The sequence below is a fragment of the Mytilus galloprovincialis genome, chromosome 4 (assembly GCF_965363235.1).
Source record: "Mytilus galloprovincialis chromosome 4, xbMytGall1.hap1.1, whole genome shotgun sequence".
Lineage (NCBI taxonomy): Eukaryota > Metazoa > Mollusca > Bivalvia > Mytilida > Mytilidae > Mytilus > Mytilus galloprovincialis.
Genome location: NC_134841.1, coordinates 32,286,640 through 32,301,902, shown reverse-complemented (window position 1 = coordinate 32,301,902; position 15,263 = coordinate 32,286,640). Strand labels below are relative to the sequence as shown.

General features: G+C 33.6%; 1 protein-coding gene across 1 annotated transcript; it reads right to left on the bottom strand.

Annotated features, from left to right (window-relative positions):
• Nucleotides 1-488: 488 nt before the first annotated feature.
• LOC143071903 (uncharacterized) lies at nt 489-8,894 on the bottom strand. The gene is made up of 3 exons (XM_076246575.1): nt 8,757-8,894; nt 5,470-5,903; nt 489-2,259 (listed from the first exon to the last, which is right to left on the bottom strand). Exons 2-3 carry the CDS (start codon nt 5,898-5,900, stop codon nt 840-842), a joined length of 1,851 nt encoding a protein of 616 aa, XP_076102690.1. The 5' UTR covers nt 5,901-5,903; nt 8,757-8,894; the 3' UTR covers nt 489-839.
• Nucleotides 8,895-15,263: the final 6,369 nt, after the last annotated feature.

Below are 15,263 nucleotides of genomic sequence, written 5' to 3'. Positions count from 1 at the left end.
GACAAATTGAAGTTGATTTTGTTCAGATACTTGGTTATCATGGCTATGCTGAATGGAAAAGCAGCAATTGCCAATCTCTTTGAAGATGTTAGCGGACTGAAATGACAGGATTCCTTCCACATTTGAACTGTTTTTTTTTATATTTGACTTAACATATGCTAAATCACTGAATTTTTCTATTGCAACCTACATGTATGTAAATTATTAATAAAATATTTAGATGATGAGCTGGAAATTGACGACTCTTATCCCATTGATATAAAAAGAATTGGATAACTGATGTTAAAATGTTAGATGATGAGTAATGGACTACAGCAATTCTGTTAGTGACATTTAACACAATATTTAGTCAAATTTGTTCTATAGAAGGAAATACATGTACAAAAAAAATTGTACAACACAAGTTTTACTTCAAAATATAGTATTTTAACAGAAGTGAGGAAACAAATTGATATGCAGAATCATCTGTTGCTACAGACTCCTTACATTACTACAAGTCACTTAAACAAATCAAAACCCCTGATGTTTATAGACACGGTATTTGATAAAATTCGCCTTATAAAGGAAACTTTGATGAATGTTAAGAAAGTCATAGTGTAAAAACCTAAGGTAGAAAAATGATTACATGTTCAGTCAGAAAACCAGCTTATACATGAACATGTTCATTGTAGTTTTACAAACCAAGAAAGCTATATACTGTATAAACTATTAAATCTAATTCCTGTAATGATACTAGTGTGTTAAATCTACAATATGGAACAAGTTCCTCTACAGCAAAGTCACAATAATTTACACTGATTAAAACTGAACACAGCACACCATATTTATAAAGTAATAGACTAGGATTTCCATGGTGAATTACCATGATTTGGTCGTATCATATCCAGCAAATATTGTCGTTGTAATTCTGAAGCTTTGCCACCGAATGGCATTTGATAGGGAAATCCACCACGTGCACCAAACGATGGCATTCCTAAAGGTTGACCCATCCGTAACGCTGTTTGGTGTGCAGCTGCAGCCTGATGTGCCTGAATAAAGTTTTGATGTTGTCGGAGAGCTTCATTGTTGTTGGCGTACTGTGAATGATTAGAACTAATTTGAGAGGTGTTATGAGAGGGTCTACTGTTGGATGGTGGCGGTGCCTGATTAGTATTACTACTCTGAGTGGCCTGCATTCTCTCAATTTCTTGTTCCTGTTGTAGGGCTTTGACGAATGCACTTTTTAGTCTATTTGTGTGCTCCTGTTTCAAAGCTTTCTTTTGATTAGTTGTAACACATTGTTCACATATAACATTTTTAGAGCCTGGCTTTTCTCGTTTCCAGACAGGAGTAAAGTCTGAGTTACATTGTACACATGTAAAAGGATTACATATCAACTTTTCATCTGGATTTTTCTGTCCTTTAGAAATAAGATTAGCATCAATAATATAATTAACTGCCTCCTCTAAACCTAACAGATATATAAAATCTGGACTTGCCAGACTGGGTATAAAGTTCATTTCTGGCGGTGGGGGTTTAGGAGGAGGTATTTGAAGCAATGTCTTTTCTAACTGTTTACGTAGTGCCATTTTAGCAGCAGCCTGTCTTTGTGCTGGTGTTTGATTATCAACAGGTGCAGATTGTTGAGGTGCCGACGGACTAGAACGGTAGTTAGGAATATTTCCATTCATATATCCAGCCTCTGGCTGTCTACCCATGTTCACAAGTGGTGGGGGGCCATGTTGATGTGCACGGTTATTATTTTGTTGACTATTTCTCATTAACTGAGGTGGTTGACTATGAGCAGGATGTGCTTGTTGTTGTTGTTGCTGCTGTTGTGGTCCTCGTACTAATGGCGGAGGCTGTGAACTCTGTTTCTGTTGCTTTGCAGGTACGTTCTGCTCTGCTATATGTGTAGTCTGACTTTGTCTTAATTTTTTTAAAAGAACTAATTTTGATTCTTCATTACGAAGTTCTGACTGTAACTGTTTGATAAATCTTTTTCTCATTTTGACTTCAGATACAGTTATTTCATCAGAATGACCATTCATCATAGGCATTTCCTCTTCATCGGAGAGCATAATAATATCTCCACCATTTGACTTAGTGCTAAGATCCATTGCCATTTCTCCATTTTTTCGACGATTTTCCTTTTCACTGTCTTCCGATTTAACAGTTGATGTATCATCATCTCTGTCCTTCTTTGTTCCTGAATCACTTGCACTCTCGTCAGAAAATTTATCTTGGCTATTATCTTCAGAATCATTATCAAGTTTTGTCCTAAAAAAAAATATTATATATTAGACCATTTTATGACTACACATGTTCATCCATTGGATCTGTAAGGATTGATACTTTAGTTTGACAGAACATGATGTATTCATCTATTTTTAAAAAGTTGTAATTGGCTTTGAACCAGCTTTCAGTAGCTATGAGTGTGCTTTGTATCTTGCACATATTTGGGACATTTTTCATTGAGCACAAAGAGCACTAATTCAACTGATTTTTTACAGCGTGTTTTATGTTGTGCTGAAACACGGTACACCGTTACTCCTGTCCCAGGTTTAGATTGCTCAAAAACATGTTTTACTATGCCATATTCTTTATGTTCCTGTAATTAGTGTGTCTTAAGTCAGAAGCCTGTAGTTCAGTGATTATCGTTGGCTTTTGTAGTCATATTTTTTTTCGTAAATTGTTTTGTTTTACATGTAAATTAGGCTGTATTGTATTATCTAATCTCTATTGAATTGTTTCATAATTTCATGTCAGGGTCAGTTATTGCAGACTCTATGATTTCTCATTGTTGAAGGCAGTACGGTTGCTATAATTGCTTTTATCCACTTGATTTGATCTTTGCTGACCGGGCGAAGGTGAGAGGGAAATTGACAAAAATAAGGTAATAATGTATGCCTACCAGTGCTATAAATAAAACACACCTAAATGTATGTAGAAATTTAATATACATGTACAGTCAGAGATATAACTCTATAGGCGTGATAGGGTTTATTACAGAAAATAACTTGCATGTGTTATTACTAGTGTTGTCAACGGTTAACCGGTTAACCGTTCGAACGACCGAATACCAAAAACGCTAACCGGTTAACCGGACTTTTTTTTTCAATTTTAATAGATTTGATATAAATTTATATTGAAATCAGTAAATAGATGTGTTTTCTTTAAAAATTGTCGTCGTGCTAATTAATTTGACTGATCAATTGTCCAGTATATTGATTGCTATTGTTAATCCAAAAATATAAAATTAATTAGAACTTGTCTCTCAGCTCGGGGCAAGATCTTAAGGAAACATAATTAGTTACATGTTTTTAACAGTAATTTCTAATCAGTAAAACGAAAACAAACGATTAACTTCATTATTTCATTTTTGGTCTTATATTGTGTAGACCTACATGTACATCTGAATGTGCAATCTCGGTCGCGTAAGTCTTTGTCATACTAAATGCTAACTGTATGTAAATGTATGACTTGGATGGAAGGTAGTCACATTGACACTCATACCACATCTTCTTATATCGATGTGTAGGGTACTATTGATAAGGCCTTCGAACATCAACTTAAACTACCGGTTAACCGGTCGAACGATTATACGAGTAACCGGTTAGGTAAAAGTTTATGATTTGACAACACTAGTTATTACAGATACTTTCATGAGTTGTCTACTCTTTATTCCATAAATTTTCTAAATCTGTCATAACATATGTTTGTTATTTGTAAAATTATTCAATTTATAGTGAACTATAGGGAACTCTTGAGACTTTGCGCAGAAACTAAATGCATAGCCTTGATAATTAATTTTTCAATTGAATTAATACATTTTTGATTAACCATGGTAAATCAATGAGATAAGGCTATTAAGGAATTAACTTAGCTGTGATAACAAGGCTTAGTTATTAAAGGAATGTAACTTATTATATAAGACACTTTGGAATTACTGAGAAACTTGCGCAGAACCTCATTACATGCTGTGGTCATCATTTCTTACAATGAATTAAAATACATTATAATTAAACATGATGTATGTCTGAGCAAATGCTTTGAAGTGATATAGAGAAGCTGTGATAACACCCTTAAGTTATTACAGGCATATTTTTTCTGTAATAACATATAGGTGTACTATCCAAAATTGGAATACTATGAACTGTTGCATCTTTCATAAAGACAATAGTAATATCAATAGAACTTGTATACATTTTAACTAAACTAATGATGTATATTGTCCCTTTGAAACATGTAACACACGTATGTTATCACAGTTCTTTGATTTTTTAGTCCACAATAACAAATGTATGTTATTTTCCTGTATGTTATTTTCCTATAATAACCCTATAGAGTTATATCCCTGACTGATGTACATTTGTATGTATATAATAAACTAAAATGGGCACTTTTTGATAGTGACCGCTTCAGTAAGAATGACCCTAGCTTACCGTTCCTTTTTTTTAAAAAAAAGGTCCACCATTCATCTCCAGTTTTTAAGATTAATGTTTGATATTATTTAAAGAGATTTTTTTTGGTCAATTATCAAAAAAATAATCTGAGTTTCCGGTAACCCGACCGACCCTATTTTTTTAGCCCCGACCCTAATTTTTTCAATGGATCTTCAAAAAAAAAAAATTAAAAAATGGTATCAACCGACCCTTTTTTTTGATACAGGCTTCTGTTAATCGACATAATAATTTATCTAACTTGCTTCCACTGGCACAAAAAGCCAGTAAAACATTTTATTAATGTCAAAAGGTATTCCAAATAGGTTAAAATCCAAGAAATTTGCACAGCATGTGCTTCAAAAACATCTCAAATGGTCCACTTCCGGTATTTGAAACTAATTACGGACTCGAACTTGGGAAAACCATGATAATTTTCCGGATTTCGTTTACAATGTCAAAAAAAAAAAAAAAAAAAAAAAAAAAAAAAAGAATTCCGACCTACCGACCCTATTTTTCAAACTGATGTTACCGGAAACACAGATATTTTTTTTAGGCCTGATGTTAAGTGTGCAAGGGTTTTAAAATGACAGATTTTTTGATAAATTCGACTTAAGTAGGTACAATATGTAAGTGCATTCTAAATTTTACAACTAATCAATGAGGTGTGACTTGTTAAAGGCAAATTGATGCAAATCATACAGTTAACATTGTTAATGCTACATGTATCTTTAATCCATTACCATAGAAGTCTTTAGGCCTAAATAAGTATATTGTTTGTTTCCTAAATCCCATCCCTGCCCAGCCAGAAGTGGGTAGGTAGGTAGGGAATTAATTTTATTTTTTCCTAAAAGCTGAAACAATATCGGAAGATCTGGTAAGCCTTTAAATCGGAAATGAATAAAATATTTTACTTAGTTTTGACAATTAAATTTTTTGAGTAGCATGGTTTTGCATGGTCGGTTGGGATTTGGGAAACAAACAATATTTTACTTTAGACCTTACATATCTAGACTTTTTTAACAAAGTCAATTGAAATAAATATTACCGTTTCGAATCAGAGTCATAGCCATTTGTAACTGTATCTCCTGTTCCTTTATCCTTATAATCATCTTCTATATCTTTTGGATCACAACTGTCTTCTCTATTTTCTTGCTGTTCACTATCTTCCTCCATGTTTTCTTTTGCATCACAATCATCTTCTAAACTTTCAATTGGGTCAAAATTATCTTCTAATATTTCTTTTGGGTCACAATCCTCTTCTATAGTTTCTTTTAGTTCAATGTCTTCTAAATTTTCTTTAGGGTCATTATCAGCCTCTATTTTTTCTTTTGAATCAAGATCTTCTAAATTTTCTTTTGAGTCACAATCAGCCTCTATATTTTCTTTTGAACCACAATCTTCCTCAATATTTTCTTTCATATCATAATCTTCCTCCATATTCTCTTTGGGATCACAGTCATCTTCCATTTTTTCCATAATCTGTTAAATATATAAACAGAATTAAATTGCTGAAAGATAGCTTGAATAAATTCAGAATGTGTCCCTGCTTGAATATATAGTTATAAAGGGACACAACTTAATAACAGTCAGAGTGACGCTACCCAAACTTGATCAGTGTTTTGTGGTACTAAGCATTGCAATTGCTTGTTGAGCATTGACTTGAAGTTTCATAATATTTATGGACGACATCAAAAGATCGATTTAGGATAAAAACTTAAATCAAATAGTTTGGGGGGGGGTCAACATTGCTGCAAGTTTTGTTATCAAATACAAAATCGATTTTACCTATATCCATATAGGGGTCAGTGAAAAAACTATGTGAATTAAGTTTTTTATCCTACATTGAACTTTTGATGTCCTCCCCAGACTACACGACTTACGTCGGACCGTCGGACAAATCCGGTGAATAATGGATCGGTCTGGCAAAATTGTGTTGAATTACAGTCCGAATGTCCAGTGTTTTTTTCATGGATTTTTCTAACATTCTAGCAAAATTGCCAAACGATCTCAAATTCATTTTCATCTTTATTATTCATCACAGCAATGTTTATTTTGTTCAACTTCTAGCTTTATGCCGAACATCGCCAACCAGTAATGTGTAAATCCGGGTAAAAACATATCTGACTGTCAAAAACAACAATGGATGCCATCATTGGCACAACCGGAAATGTAAATAAAACCGGATCAGATTCTGGGAACAGATCAGGATAATTTCGGGTTTGCCGATTAAATACAATAAATGAATAAAAATCCAAGCAGATCACAAAATTTAGCTATGAAATATAAACACTAGAATTGAAAACAAAAAGATACATGAAAAAGAAAGAAGAAACAGGAAATAATATTTTATACAAAAACTCTAAATTATGTTTAGTTCACAAACATTGTCAAAATCCAATAAAATTGAATGCATTCAAGCAATTGTGCACAACTTTCATAACAATATACCCTCTTGTTACATCATTTTGTTTTAATTTCTGCATTTTGGGGAGGAGTAGGGCACAACAAAGTCATATAATTGTTGTTTTTTGTCGAATAATACACAACTGTATACAATTAGATGTAAAAAAAATTGGTCTGGTAAAATTTCATTCGGTCTGGTAAAGCTAGGATGCCTTAGTTGAGGCAAACATAAGTCAGAGAACAGATACGAAAATTCAGCATTTTTTTCATTTGTAAAGAGGCATAACTCTAGAACAGTAAGTGATGTCACCAAAGTTCAAACTTGATTTGAGTTTTGTGGTAATAAGTATTGTTTATAAGTTTCTTAACATTTGGTGGAGAACTGAAACCAATTCTAGGGCAATAAATAATTTGATCTCATTGATTGTTGTAGTACTGTTATCAGGCATGTTAAGTTCGCACAGGTACAGTGTCTGCTCCCCTCTTCTTGCAACTGATTAAAAAATGTCAAAATTCAAATCATGTGTGGTCATATGCAGTATTTCCATGAAACAAAAACCTGTTTTTCATTATCAAATTGAAGTTTAAACTGCTTATAAAATGATTCTAAAATATTTCACCAGCGCTAATATACATTGTAGGTCAATTTCACACACAAAAAACAATATAGAAACTTGTGTGTATTTTTTAAACCAGAAGTTTGAATAGCACTAGTAAAAGAAAATAAATATGTGGTTGTTTGAGAGTGTAGGGAAAATATGTTCTTAAAAGGTAAACCTATCACTAGAATAAGACTTTAAAAGAAAAACAGTTTCATTCTTAGGTAAACAGATTTTTTTTGCCTTATAAATTAGTGTATTGCAAATGACTAAGTTTGAGTTTAATCTTGTTATAACTTTTCAAATAGGACTGTTTTGAAATGTTTACAATAATTGTAAATTCTTTATTTCAAGAGGGTAAACTCAGTTACAATTAGCTAATCTTCCCTCAGGGCATGCTCTAAATGTATGGATAAGGATAAATATAATCAAATAACTAAACTCAGTCTGTTGTATTCCTGAGCACTTCAGTGCAAATCAAAATACAAACACAGCTCTGAGGTCTTTTTTTACTATTTGCGGACAAGGACCTTAAAGCTATGGTTCCGCAGCTAGAGCACGATCTGCTTACCCTTCCTGAGCATCACTCCAGTTTTTGGTGGAGTTCATGTTGTCAATGATAAACTGTTATTTGTCTGCTTATTTTTCAGCTATAGATGACATTGAAAAATTTAAAGCAGAACAAGATATACGATGCACCAAGTCAGTTTAGAGCTTCAAAACAGCTCTCTAAAGCCGTCAATAGGTGCTATTGCTCATATCTAGTTAAAGCCAGAATTGGTACCTTTGACGATACAGATGCATTGTCAGTTTATTTTCGACTTGTGAGATTGAATGTCTCTTTGACTTTGAATCTTGGTGATCTTTCACTGCTCTTTTGACCATGAATCATGATATTATATTTCTAGTCGAAATTACATGATTTGTACATTGACTAGGAGATTCTTGATCATAGTCAGAATTGCATTGAAAAAATATTGGGACGAGCTGTTCAACGTATATATTGTTAAAGATTGCAAATAAAAAAAAAAAAATGTGACAAATTAAATTCCTCGATGCACTTCCGGTTTGCAGTTTTCATTTGATCCGCCATAGTTTAAATAATATCTTCTATTTCTATTTGTTTTATTGATTTAGTGACCAAATGGTATCGTGCAATCAAGTTATTTTGTGTAACATAATAGTTGACACCAATATTTCAAGTTCTATACATGTATGACAAAAGAGGGGGGTGCGTTCATATTATTTAAATCTTTTTATAATCTCATTTTAAATTGCCATTGTTGAAAAAAATCTATCGTCAGAATATTTTATTGCGACCTGAACTTACTGTCAATCAACTTCTTTGTAAAAATAAAACCCTTAAAGTTAAGATCGATAATTGTCTTCTTTGTCCACTACTACTTTCACTCCATCCTCTTTATCCAAAGATGGCATCCAATCACTTTGGGGTTTACTGATAGTGTAACAAGGAGCAAACAAACAAATTGTTGACAGATAAACAACACTCTCGTAATGATTGGATTGAGAAGGTCACGTGATTCTTTGAGGAACCTGCGAACATGCTTTATGTGGCAATACTCCAGTGACCCTCTGGTTAAAAATAGACACACATCTCTTTTCACACATTGGTATGCAATCAATAAATCAACCACCATGAACCCATTTTTAAAGTTTTATTATTTTTAAAATTGGTAAATTTCACATAAAATTAGTCTAAGCTTTTTAAAAGTACAATGATTTTCTGCTAAAATCAGTCTGCATTTAAAAATCAATATTAAGATATTTTTAGATCAATTTATGTTATTACTTATCTTATCCGCAGTTACAATGGCGACTTTGTCATGCACTAGTGGTGAAGACCTAATTAAATAAAAATAATTCGTTTAGAGGAAAAACTGTATGTGCGACAATTTTTCAACAACAAAAAGTACAGATAAAAGAAATTAAAAAAATCCACATAAATATCAAAAAACAATAAGTTTTATCTGTAATAATTTGATCATCATTAGCAAGACTTCTGACAAAGCACCTAGTATAGACAATTATTAAAAAAAGACACGTCGGACCATAAAGAAAACTATATTGCCAATACCGTTAGATTGTTTTCTGTATTTTTATTTGTAATAAATCATGAATAAAATCAATAATCATTACACTGTTATATAAGATCTAGGTAAAGAAGCGGGAAATGTACATGATCAAACGGCATGGTCATCAAAATTACCAAAATTGCTCGGAGCCAACTAATTTTGAATGATTGATACAAAAACGCTTGCGATATTACGATAGAAGACGCTGTTCATTTGTTTTTACAGTTCCATCGAATTTGAATGGCAATATTTTAAAGTCCGGAGTACGGCGAATATTTTCACTGATTTTTTATTTAATTTTTCTTATCAACTATTCAGTCTTTACATTAACTCATAAGGAAGCTATTAAACCTGATTTGTAATAACATATATGAGCAACACGACGGGTGCCAAATGTGGAGCAGGGTCTGCTTACCCTTCCAGAGCACCTGAGATCACCCCTAGTTTTTGGTAGGGTTCGTGTTGCTTATTCTTTAGTTTTCTATATTGTGTCATATGTACTATTGTTTGTCTGTTTGTCTTTTTCATTTTTAGCCATGCCGTTGTCAGTTTATTTTCGATTTATGAGTTTGACTGTCCCTCTGGTATCTTGCGTCCCTCTTGTAATGTAATACCGGCTTATTCCCAAGCAAGTAACTAAACATTATACATGTATAAGCGTCTAAAGAGAGTCCAATTTAAACTACAATTCTTGCCGAATATTTAAGTAAGTACTATATATATAGTATTAATTAATAATTAAAAAAATGTACCAGAAGCAATGGTTTATCAAAGCCAAAATTAGGTTTGAACAGGAACATATATATTGATATACTGTTAAATTCCCAGGTATGAATTTTCTTTCGGATGCAAATTAATTTTTGTTAGCGATGTCCCACGATGCTTTCCAATTGTGTACCGCCCTCAACACCAACATGGAGCGTTAAATAACTTTTTATTTCATGGAACTTCGTTAGGATAAATTATGAAATGATGTTTTATGCAAATGCTTTATACTAAGTAGACTCTTTAATATTCAATTTCATGTAAGATTTTACATTATTGGATGTTGACTCTGTGATTGAAACAAAATCAAAGAATAACTTGTCCTAGACTACCCCTAAAACAAATCAAGGATAACTTGTCCTAGGCTACCCCTAAAACAAATCAAGGATAACTTGTCCTAGACTACCCCTAAAACAAATCAAGGATAACTTGTCCTAGACTACACCTAAAACAAATCAAGGATAACTTGTCCTAGACTACCCCTAAAACAAATCAAGAATAACTTGTCCTAGACTACCCCTAAAACAAATCAAGGATAACTTGTCCAAGACTACCCCTAAAACAAATCAAGGATAACTTGTCCTAGACTACCCATAAAACAAATCAAGGATAACTTGTCCTAGACTACCCCTAAAACAAAAGGGAAATCTAGCATACGATTCGGTCACCCGGCAAACCGGCGATCACCATAAAGATACCACAAATCATTATGATTGTAACATTCATTCACTTTCTCCTTTATATGTAATACATACAGTTTTGGTTAACCGAGTAGTATAGGAACACTATCAGAGGGAAATTTAGGGGGAAGAGGTCCGATCCCTCTTTGTAGAAAATATCTGGTTGATTATGATTTGAGGGAATCACTCGAGCCGACCCCTTTTAATGGAAGTCAATGAGCCCCCTTGTGAAATTTAAGGATCCGCTACTGACTACAACTGACGAATTGATAATTTATTATTTATTTGCTATTGTGACGGTTTCGATTGAAGGTTGGTCGACCCAAACCATGCATTCCGTATGTTTCACGTACTTATACAGTAAACAATAATTATGTACTTGTTATTTATATTTTTAACTATCAAATTTATTGACGGATACTTATTTGATAACTTGTGAGGCATTATAATTACATCAAAGATTTCGCGAAAGCAAATATATATATACGCGAAAGCAAATATATATATACAACTCGTCTAAACATCAACACAACAATGTTAGATATGTAAATTTGCTTTCGCAAAATGAAATTTTTTTGTTCTTCCCTCGCCGGGATTCGAACCCATGCTACTGACACCACATCGCCTGCACTGTAGCCGTCCCGCTAGACCACACGAACAACTGGGCTTCATAAAAAATGACTCGAGCTTTCGGTGGCCGGGTGTTACCTTTCCACGTCAGTTTTAATCTAGCGTCGTACTACAGTACATGATATATATAAGGCATGAAGATGTTATTCTTACAGATCAGCTAAATCATCTATAATAAAGGATCATACAAATTAATGTAAGATACAGTAACAGAAAACAGTTATGTTTATAAGTACGTCTGAGCCAGTGACAACTCTACAACAGATTTATCTATCGGATCACCAACAGTAATTACTATAGATAAAAGGATTAAGACAATTATAATAAATTTATGACAATTTAATGTAAAGCAGACGACCTCATCAGAGACCGTTCAGAACTTGTTTCGTGCCGCGAGTGATTTCATAATTTATAGCGACTGACCTTTGTAAATATTTGTGTAGACTATATTGATTTTATGTGTGCATGATTTTGTTTTTAATTATTACGAAAGACCAAAAATGGAGATTGAATACACAATTATAAAGTGTCATATAGAAAAAAAAAAAAACCACACTGTTCATTGTATCTAGTTTACACAAATCTCATACCGTATTTCATGCATTCAAAATTTATGACGACACACTCGACCTCGGATGAGTCGAACCTCGGATGAGTCGAATACTTTGGTCCGGTCCCTTCGACTTCGACACAACGAGGTTCGACTGTATATATATAGATTAAATACCGTTTCGATCCCTAACATCACTGAAGAGACATTTATTGTCGAAATCCGGATTTGGTGTACTAAAAAATATTGACACCATATGTTTGTGGCATAACATCGTGGCCACAAGTTAATTTTTTTCTGTTTTGTATTAAATTTATATTAAGATCCATTTTGTTACATCTTGTGATCAATTTTATTTGGCAATCGTCAATGGCAGTCAGCAGGGTTAAAGAACATCAGTTGTTCTCGAGCAGTTGTTCGACCTGTTAGTCAAATACATTTTGTTTAAATATACTTTTTCACTTTTTTGGTCTTTTGGAAAATGTTGTTTGTGCTGTTTTTAGACCCTTCTACAACGAAATTTGTTTTACATGCACACGTATAAAAATTGCGGTTTTTATCCAACGCAATCATAGGTTTGAACGTAGTTTTCAATTTAGACTCGTTTATAATATATATATATATGTGTGGAATAAACATATATGCAAGTTTTTTTAAATGCATTGTACAATATTCAACAAATCCTTAATTTTAAGCCACTATACAATTTTCAGCTATACGTTTCGTTTACTGACTATTCATATCACCATTGTTATACCCAATATGTTTAACATATATTGTAAGTTCTGCAAACGTCAATTGGCTCATCAAAGGCTGTACCCCAGAAAAGCGTTTCTTCACGTACCCATTAACTCAATAAAGCTGGAACGAATCTTGCGATATCACCTTACAAATTCACAAGCCAAAACAGTCTGCTTTACTAATCAAGGTGAAAGAGGTCGAAATTGTACTCTTGCAGTAGGTTGTAATAGACCAGTGTAATTATATCATAATTCAAGCTCCACAGAAGTGTTTGCCATGGGGTATATTGGTTAAATTGACCCAGTACGTTTGACCGTGCGTCTCCTTTGTTCATATCAAACTTCCATCGATATGTTCTCAGCAATGACAATGCCTTTTCTTGTTTGACACAATCATTCTATTTCAGATCTGTCAGTTGTTGATTTTGTCTGTTTGCCGCACACATAATTTTACTCATCAACTAAAAATGAGTCGGAGATTACTCTGGCGTCCAACGGCTGTTTTGCCAGACAAGCAGGGGCCGTGGGACCCCAGCTTGACTGGCAAAACAACCGCTGGGGCCCCAGCTTGTCTGGCAAAACAGCCGTTGGACGTCATAGTAATCTCGGATTTTTACTCTGACGTCCAACGGCTGTTTTGCCAGACAAGCTGGGGCCGTGGGACCCCAGCTTGACTGGCAAAATAACCGTTGGACGTCAGAGTAATCTCGGACGTGGGCCCCAGCTTGTCTGGCAAAACAGCCGTTGGACGTCAGAGTAATCTCGGACTACTAAAAATCAGCGATTTTTTTATATTTGGCACCATGCGTTAGTCATATTCATTAAATATGAATATTTTAGTTGTTGAATAACTTTTATTTTCTGAGACACTCGGTTGAAATTATTTCACGTGAATTTCACCTAATATAGTAAAAGAGGATGTGATTGCCAATTAGACAACTCTCCGCAAGAGACCAAATGACACATACATTAAAAAGTATAGGTCACCGTACATCCTTCAATAATGAACAAAGTCCATATCACATATTCAGCTATAATAGGCCCCGAAATGACAAGTGTAAAACAATTTAAACGAGAAAACTAACGGCCTAATCAATGCAAAATAAATGCTCGTTTGAGCTGTCCTGATGTAAGATGATTTATAGCATACTTTTATGTACGGTTAAGAAAAAGATGGTTCAAATTGCCTAAGACAAGGTTGGTCGAAGATGAATATTCTTATTAAGTCCTTTTCGTTCATATACCTCTTCATGTTGCAAGTACAGATGGGTCATTGGCTTTCACTTTTCAACTTCCTGAAGAAAAAGAAAATAAAACAACACGTTATAAATTTCCTGCGTCTGAAGCGCTTCTCTTGATTTACCTTCACCTGGAATGTTTAAAGCCAAGGATTTGAAAACTAACGATGTGTACGTACAGAAACCTTTAAAGAGCTATAAGATGAAATCGACCTGCAAAATAGCCTTAGTCATATTGAGTCAACTTTGCCTGAGGAATTTGAAACTAAAAAAAATACAGCATCATCGGCGCTGTGATCCACACTATTCTATGGCTAATCCAAACTATTTTATAGCTAGTCATTATGCAATTTTCCAATATTTATTCGCTTAATGTTATTTCTAAAATTTGTTATTTTATTTCCCAAAAAGATGAGGAATTTCTCAATATTGATGCATTCTTTTTTATATTTCAATTTAAGAAAGGACACTGATTTTTTACATGTTCTTTTTTATAAAGAGTTTCAATTTCTTGATGAAAAGAGTGGAAAAGGAAACCTTTAAAGGCTAAGCATATTTTTTTTTATATTAAAGTTTGACTTAAAAAATCAAAGTACTGAAGTACTGAACATCGGATCACCGCAAGTTCTTGTGGATGGTTAAAAGCACTTGTCACAGAAAAAATCACATCTTTATACCTGAAACTGAGGTTAATGTACAGAAATATATTTTTTTTTTCTGAGACAAAGTTGTGCGCGGATGATGAATAAATGGGAGAGATCCGTTTGCGTCAAAAATGCGCCCTTTACGCCACTACTTTTTTCTCCTATGCTACGTTTGCGCCACACGTTTTAAAATTACATGGAATCATTTGCGCCAAAAATAAAACATACGATTGTGCCAATTAGAAGGAAAATGACTTCCCTACTACTTTATTCAGACTTGGAACCGTCAGTTTACATGGCAAATGTTTCCTTTTCTGAAACATATCTTCTTCTTACTGCTGCTGCATGAGTACTTCCCAATTTAATGTATGTAGTAGCTTCTAACTTCACTTTATTGTCCAAAAACACAAACATTGACGGTCTAATGCATTTTAAGTCATTTCTCTCCAGATGCTCATCTTCATGGTGAAATATCTTATTAAGCCAAAATTAAGAAT

Coding starts and splice junctions, on each gene's coding strand:
- LOC143071903 (XM_076246575.1), bottom strand. CDS start 5,900: ATGGAAAAAATGGAAGATGACTGTGATCCCAAAGAGAATATGGAGGAA. Junction 2,260..5,469: donor TATGACTCTGATTCGAAACG/GTAATATTTATT, acceptor ATTTTTTTTTAG/GACAAAACTTGATAATGATT.